The sequence below is a fragment of the Squalius cephalus genome, assembly GCF_949319135.1.
Source record: "Squalius cephalus genome assembly, chromosome: 3".
NCBI lineage: Eukaryota > Metazoa > Chordata > Actinopteri > Cypriniformes > Leuciscidae > Squalius > Squalius cephalus.
The window spans coordinates 8,370,276-8,378,790 of record NC_137124.1 but is presented as its reverse complement, the minus strand read 5'-3'; the positions used below and the strand labels follow the sequence as shown (position 1 = coordinate 8,378,790).

General features: G+C 39.4%; 1 protein-coding gene across 1 annotated transcript; it reads right to left on the bottom strand.

Annotated features, from left to right (window-relative positions):
* Positions 1 to 845: 845 nt before the first annotated feature.
* On the bottom strand, positions 846 to 2,720 carry LOC307155882 (interleukin-8-like). Its single transcript, XM_079866875.1, has 3 exons — positions 2,603 to 2,720; positions 2,106 to 2,241; positions 846 to 1,308 (listed from the first exon to the last, which is right to left on the bottom strand). Exons 1-3 carry the CDS (start codon positions 2,655 to 2,657, stop codon positions 1,200 to 1,202), a joined length of 300 nt encoding a protein of 99 aa, XP_079723001.1. The 5' UTR covers positions 2,658 to 2,720; the 3' UTR covers positions 846 to 1,199.
* Between the last annotated feature and the right edge of the window lie 5,795 nt (positions 2,721 to 8,515).

The window sequence follows — 8,515 nt, the reverse complement described above, 5'->3', positions numbered from 1 at the left end:
TTAGAAAAATTGCTGATATGTATTTTTTATTTATTTTTTTAATCTGAGGTCCCTGTCAAACATGATTCTTCAGTTCTTGACCTGTCTACTGACTTTTAGCGATAAAGAAGCAAGATATGGAGCAATAGATTGTTTCTCTACGACATTATGATAACAAGTGAAGTACTTCTATCTTATCTTTGTTCATCAGTAGAACGTTCTGTGACATCCACAATTATATTGTTATAATTTACTTCTATTATATAAATAATAGAGGGCCCAAAATTGAGCCTTGAGGAACGCCACAATATATGACACAACATCTAGAGGTGTAACATAGTATTCCCTGCTTCTTAAGTAGGATCTGAACAAGTAGAATCTCATGATCAACGGTGTGAAAAGCTGCACTCAGATCTAAAAAAAACAAGTCCTGAATAACTTGCAGATTGTTTAAAACCTTTATCAAGGCCTTCTCTGTTCTGTGGTTTGTAAGGAAGCCAGACTGAAATGTTTCATTATGTTTATTGGTGTCATTGAGCTGGAAATTTATACTATTTTTAACAAGAAATGGAAGATTAGAGATTGGTCTGTATACTGAGCACAAGAACAATTGCAGTTTTAAAAATTTGAGGAAAAACTCCTTGCTGTAGGGAAAGATTAACAATATTCAGGATGTCTGATAATAATCATGATTGTTTTGAGAAATTAGCGGGAGATGTGCTGAGAAAGCATCTTGAGGAATTCATAACTGATATGACCTGTGTAAGTGTACTGGGGATGACAGCTAAGAAGTGGGACAAATTACATTGCAAGAGACTAGCAGGGGAGTTGGAGACCTTACAAGTTCAAGAAAAGTGAGCAGAATTGATTTGATAAAAGAAAGGATTTATTAAAAAACATCATCCATATATTCCACAACTTTTATACTTTTCAACGAACAACACCGAAAACTGATTGCATCAGCAATGAAAATAATGAATATATGCAGTGTAACAGACTGTGTCTTTAGTGTAGCACATCATTGGGGTCATGGTATCTTGAAATCATTAGACAGGACAAACAAATATCAGTAAAAATGAGGGGCTCAGAATGCAAGAATACAAAACTCTTATATGGCAAGAACTGGCATTTAAGTGCTCTGTTCCAAAACACAGTGAGCTAAGGTGTCTTGTGAGTAGTGAGAATGATAGAAGCAATATTAGTCACAACATAAATGTCTTCTACGCTTTCTTGGCCACTCGCTCTTTTTTCTCAATAAAGAGAATGAGTCTTTTAACCCATGGTGTCCTGGGGTTTAGACAGATCTTTTCTCCACTTGATAAACCAGCACTGAAAAGAAAAGAAAAAAGATTTATGTAGAAGATACAGTACTGTTTCAAAGATTTGGGTCGGTAAGATACTTTATTCAACATGGACACATTAAAATAATCAATTCAATTCACATTTATTGTGCTTTTCACAATACACATTGTTTCAAAGCAGCTTTACCGAAAATGCATGAGTCCACATTACAATTTAGAGTGATCTGTTATAGGTAACTAGGTTATGCATTTCAGAAATGTACATGTACAAAAATCACAGTTAGCTTAAAATGTATTCATTTAAACAATGTAATAATTTACAATCAAGAGTGTAAAGACATTAAGAATTTCACAAAAGATTTGTATTTAAAATATTTTTTTTTTACTTTATATTTATCAAAGAATATTTGTAAAAATGTATCATGGATTTCCCCAAAATATTATAAGCAGCACAACTGTTTTCAACATCGATAGTCTAAAATATATCACAATAGGAAACAGTTACTTTAGATTGTAATATATTTCACAATTTTTTGCTCAAATAAATGCAGCCTTGGTGAGCAGAAGAGACTTCTTTCAAAACATCAAAAATCTTAAAAGGTAGTGTGTTTATTAGGTTTTATGGTTATGCTGATTAGAATTTGTGGCTCTATTTTCATATTCAAGCCTGATGTGAAATTTTAGGAAAATAAATGATCAGCTAATAAAATTCAAGCTTGTACAATTTTCAGTTACGACAAAAACCCTCAAACATTTACAACATCCTATACCTAACTAAATGGAAATATTTCAGGAAGACGCATGACTCCGTGAAGAAGTACTTACATAACCTCAGTAGTCTTGCAGTGAGGGCCTCTAGGCAGGATCTCCACACGCCGCAGGTTATCCGGCGGGATGATCCTGGACTCCAGCTTCAGACACATGCAGCGGCTGTTGTAACCTGTGCCAAGAGGCTGCACAGCTGAGGAAAAATAGACAACGGTTAGCAAGGCTGGAAGGCCAAATAAGCAAAGTGAGATCAACATCAATTGCACAACTCTTAACTCACATGTGTTTTTTTAATCTTGTGCAAAAAGGGATTTATAAAATAACAGTGTGCAATGGCTTTGAGGAATGTGAAGCAAGCTCCAAGCTTCAGCAAATGCTGAAATGCTGATGTTCATTTCCAATGAAACTACATACACACATTGTAAGAGAGTATTGTTTAGAAATAATATTCCATATTTGTCCTGATGGAGATATTTGACATGGCCAGCAAAAAACAGCTAATTTCTAGTGATTGAAGCAAAGTATAAAAGACAGATAATGAATGTGAAGCTTACCACCGGACAGAACGATGCTGGCTACAATAACGGTTAACATCAGGAAGACGTTCATGATGGGTGAAGCTTCTGCTGTTGATTTCCGAGTGAACACTCAAGATCAGATGCCGTTATTTGTGCTGCTGTACGGCCTTATATATTATGATTTCAAAGGCCTTGTGATACAAAGTGGTGATTTTATTCCACTTCCCCTTTAACCGTTGTGTGTGTTTGTGTGTCTCTTCATGTGCATGTGAAGGCTTGTGTATAAATATGTGGTTTGCATCTGTTCACATGTCTATCAGCCGTGTGTCATCTGGACACATCTCATGTTCTCCAGGTTACCACGGTCAAAATCCCCCTGGAGTCCCAAGCTGTGTTTACCAAAGCTTTAACCAAAAGTCATGCGTGATTCATATTTGTCTGCTTACAACAGGTGGAACATTTCTTTAATAGCCCAAATATTACAGTGTATATAGTTTATATAGTGTAAAATTATAGTATTATCTGAATATTATAATTTATTTAGTAAAATCTATCTATCTATCTATCTATCTATCTATCTATCTATCTATCTATCTACACTGTTAACGATTTTCTTGTATTTTTACAGTACAGTACTGGCAGCACGGTTGACAGCAAGTTACTGTATTTTGATTTACAGTAACTGTACTGTAATTTACTTTACAGTACACAAGATCATCGCTGTGAACAACAAAACAGTACTTTACTGTATTTTTACTGTATTTTGACATTTGGTCTGCTTCTGCTGTAATTAATTATACAGTATTGTACTGTAATATCTATATTGATACATTACTGCTAAATATTATTATAATTTTCAAAATAATTACTTATAATGATAATATTATTTCACTAGTTCACTAGTGACGTCCGGCGCATGCTCTGCTGCGACGACACACTTTCTGTCTGTGATCCATAGCGGTCTCATGTCTCTCGCTTGTTTTGGTTGTATAACTGTCTAGCGTCTCGTGCTATTGTGAAGTCTTTTGTGAAAATCTGTCTCCTGTCTATTGTTAAGTCCCGTCTGTCTACAATGTTTGATCTCTACAAAGTAATCGGAATGGCACTTATAATATTTTGGACTATTAGCATCCACTCGGTGCTGGCACTAGAATCAAGCGAAACCAGCAACCGAGGACTACTCACCTATAACCGTGAGGATCTTTTACAGCTACGGTCCTCCATCCAGCTCAAACAGAAGCCTGTGATCTCACTACTGCCGGAGGTAAAACTGAGGCGAAGAGGCAGACGAGGCGGAGTGCGAACCAGACTTCAGAACCCCCCTCCCCTCCATCATATTGGTGAATGTCCGAGGCACCGGAGTTTATTTTAGAGGACTTTAATAAATGCATCCTCGGCGATGTACTGCCGTCCTTCCAACAGTACGTGGATGTTCCCACAAGAAAAGAGAACACTCTGGACTTGTGTTATGGTAATATAACTGATGCCCTCAGCGCTCGGGCTCACCCTCCACTCGGCTTCTCTGACCACAATGTCATGTTCCTCTTCCCGCAATACAAACCGGAACTGAAATGCATCAAGCCACAAACGCACAGCATCACCCAATGGTCGGAGGACGCAATTGCACAGTTAACTTGCAGGGCTCTCTCGCCTGCACCGACTGGGATGTTTTTCAGGGAAGTTTGGATGAGCGGATTTCACTAATAACGGACTACATAAAGTTCTGCATCACCACAACTATTCCGACAAAAAACATCACCAGATACCCAAATTCTAAGCCCTGGATCACCCCCCATATCAAGCTCACTCTCAAACAAAAACAAAAAGCTTTCAAGCAGAAGGACTGGGTCACTCTCAAACTACTCAATAGACAGACAAAAAACGCCATCACCAAAGCCAAAATGAAATATAAAGATAAAATGGAGCAGGAATTCAGTAACATGAACACAAAACAAGCTTTTCAAAGAGTCAAAAAACTAACTGGACAGGAACAAAAACAGAACCACATCACAGCATCAGACCCATTAACCTTTGCCAACACCCTAAATAACTTTTTTGCTCGGTTTGACACCCATGACTACTCTACCACATGTGAGGACTTGCTCAGCGCCCTCCCCCACCAAGACCCCACACACCCCCCCTTCACAGAGGAGGATGTCCGACAGCAGCTGGCCAGGTGCAAACCTGGCAAGGCAACAGGGCCAGACGGCATAAGGGTGCTTAAGCTCTGTGCCATGGAGCTCTCTCCCATTTTCCACACCATCTTCTGGGAATCATATAGGACAGCCTCAATACCCACCCTCTGGAAAACCTCAACCATTGCACCTATCCCAAAGAAACCCCGCCCTTCAGAGCCTAACAACTATCAACCAATTGCACTCACACCCATAATCATGAATTGTTTTGAAAAATTAATTCTCCACCTCATCTTGCCAAACGTCAGACAACACCTGGACCCACATCAATTTGCATACAGACCCAGACAAAGTACGGAGGACGCAGTGGCATGCCTTCTCCATCCTATTCTTCAACACCTACAGACATCTGGAAACTTTGCATCAGTCCTCTTCATTGATTTCAGTTCCGCTTTCAACACAATTCAATGCCACCAGCTCATCAAGAAATCACATCACGTCAACATTCCCCCACCTCTCATTCACTGGATCCATAACTTCCTCAGCAACAGACCGCAGACCATTAGAATTGGCTCAACAACATCATCAACCATCATCACCAACACTGGTGCCCCACAGGGCTGTGTTCTCAGCCCCTTCCTCTACTACACCCTCTACACCAACGACTGTAATAGCCCATCAACCGTCACTACTTACTACAAATACGCTGATGACATTGCCATAGTTGGATTACTCAACAACAACAACTCCATCACAGTAGTGTTGTCAAAAATATCGATATTTCGATAAATATCGATACTGAAATATCTGAACGGTACCAATAATTTCCTGAAGTATCGATACTAGCCGAGTTGTCACTTTCACTTCTCTCCAAAGGCGCGTTGACAAACACCACACGCGCACTCGTCTCATTCGCTCTGGTTAAATAGCAAAAGTGAAGTGAATGGGGCCGATCACACTTGACGCATTTTTTGCAGTGAGAGGCGCCTATTTTCAATTGGTTTCCAGCGAGCGTTCTGCGCGCTGTTTATGCGCCTCGCGGGCCTTCCGTTTTAGTGATGAAAGCTAGTTGCTTGAACGCCCGGAGAGTGCGATGATGGAGGATAAACTTGTGGTGCTCTCGCGGGTTACCAGGAGCTTAATGACTTCACGAACCGTAACTACCACAATGTTAACAGAAAGTAAATAAAGTTAATAAAAGGCTGATTTGACGTTTACTTGACTGACAGGACAGCTGTTTCAGTGGTTGCCGAGCAACATAACAAACACAACTGCTTGTTCTGTGTGATGGGGCGGGGCAGTTCTGTGCACCTCGCGTTTTCGAACCTGAAAAACGCGTTAGTGTGATCGGGGCCTAATATAGCAAAGCACCTGAAAGACCGACACCGGGATCTATATAAATAATTTCGAGAGGTTGGTAACTCTTCTTATTTTAACATTTCTGAAACATTAACCAAGATGGCCTAGTATCGTTGTTGATATGAGTGTGTGTTGTCTCGTTTTTTCACCGTAATTCTTAAAGTTAATATAATCTGACTGAGAAATCTTAGACAAGTAACGTTAAATATTTTAACTGTGGTCAAATGTAAATTAACTTGTGCTTATTTAACTTTATTCAAAAATTAGTATTTAATTCTGCAATTTACCTTCATATCTTATCATCAATTTGATTACACAGATACTAATTAAACTAAACTGAGCTATTGAATGACATCTTTGAAATCAATAATGAAATGCCTTTAACTGAAAATGTAATGTTTAATCTTATTATTATACGTTACTGACACTCTATCCTCCAATTTGATACTGTTAAGTGCTTTGACACAATCTGTATTGTTAAAAGCACTAATAGCATTGTTTTCGCGTGTGATGCACACACTTTGCGTTTAAATCTGTTCATCAAATAACGTTAATGTATTAACCAGCATTAATGCTTTTGAACAAGTGCACTACTTCAGGACATTTTTGTTCATGTAAAATATACCTCATTGTCATGTTCTAGACTTGTTATATTTAGCTTTAAATAAAATAAAAAAACGTAATATTGTGGCAGTTTTTTTCTCCGTGGTATCGAAAATGGTATCGAATATCGATATTTTTCAAGGTATCGTATCGAAGTTAGAAATTCTAGTATCGTGACAACACTACATCACAGTATATCAGGATTCAATTTTACAGTTTTCACAGTGGTGTCAGGACAATTACCTCCAACTAAACACAGACAAAACAAAAGAGTTGGTCGTGTACACATCCAAATCACCACCTGGACTGAACCATACCCACATCTACGGTCAACCAATCGAACAGGTCAGCAGCTTTAAATACCTGGGACTCATTATAGATAATAAAATCAACTTTAAGGAACATGTCTGCCATCCAGAAACGTGCACAACAAAGACTACATGTAATACGCAAACTGAAAGCCCTCTCTGTTGCCCCTCACCTCCTGCTCCTACTTTACAAAAGCATCATTGAACCCACCCTGCTGTACTGCTCAACCTGTTTCTACACAATGCTAACCGCCACCTGCAAAAACAAACTCACTAAAATTACACATATTGCCTCCAAGATTATTAATCTCCCCACACCCAGCCTATCAGACATGAATGACACAGCCATCACACGCCTAGCACTTACAATAGCAGCTGACACAGACCATCCCCTGAATAAATTCTTCACACTACTCCCATCCGGTCGCAGATACAGAGCACTAACCTGGACTAAAGCCTATTTCAAACAAAGTTTTGTCCCCATCGCCATCACAGCGCTGAACAAACTGTAATACATTCCATTGCATGTTCAGTGTCATTATTTCCTCTCCCTCAAGTTGTTCAAAACCTGTATGAATTTCTTTCATCTGTTGAACACAAACGATAATATTTTGAAAAATTAAACAGTTGACGGTAGCTATTGACTTCAATAGTAGGAAAAAAAATACTATGGAAGTCAACGGCTACTGTCAACTGTCTAGTTACCGTAATTCTTCAAAATATCTTATTTTGTGTTCAGCAGAATAAAGAAACTCACACAGGTTTGGAACAACATGAGGGTGAGTAAGTGATGACAAATATCATTTTATATAAATTAGCCCTTGATTTACTCACCCTCATCGTCATCCTCGTCACCGTCATCCTCGGTGTATATTCTTCTTTCCTTGATCAACCATGTCTCTCAGCACGTCATTGACGAGTGCCTGGAAAACCGCTGGGGAGTTGGACAGCCCAAAAGGCATGACCAAATATTCAAAGTGCCCCCTGGGGGTGTTAAACACGGTTTTCCATTCATCCCCCTTCCTTATGCGAACCAAATGATAGGCATTACATAAATCCAATTTTGTGAACATGGATGCTCCCTGTACACCTCTCGAAAGCTGAAGACATCAATGGCAAAGGATAAGTATTCTTTACCGTGATGTTGTTCAACCTTCGGTAATCAATGCAAGGTCGCAGAGACCCATCCTTCTTCCCCACAAAAAATAACCTCACCCCTGCTGGAGAAGAGGAAGGACGAATGAACCCGGATGCCAGAGAATCAGAAATATATTTCTCCATAGCCTCCCTTTCTGGAACAGAAAGCAAATATAACTTGCCCTTAGGCGGAGACTCACCTGGCAGTAACTCTATAGCACAGTCATAGGGACGATGCGGAGGAAGAGAAGCAGCACGGGACTTACTGAACACTTCCTTCAGGTCGAGGTACTCTGCAGGCATGTTAGACAAATCCACTGCCTCCTCCTGAAACACAGAACCAGACACAGACGAACAAGCAGACACTAAACAGGACTCATGACACTTGTTACTCCATGTGGATATGG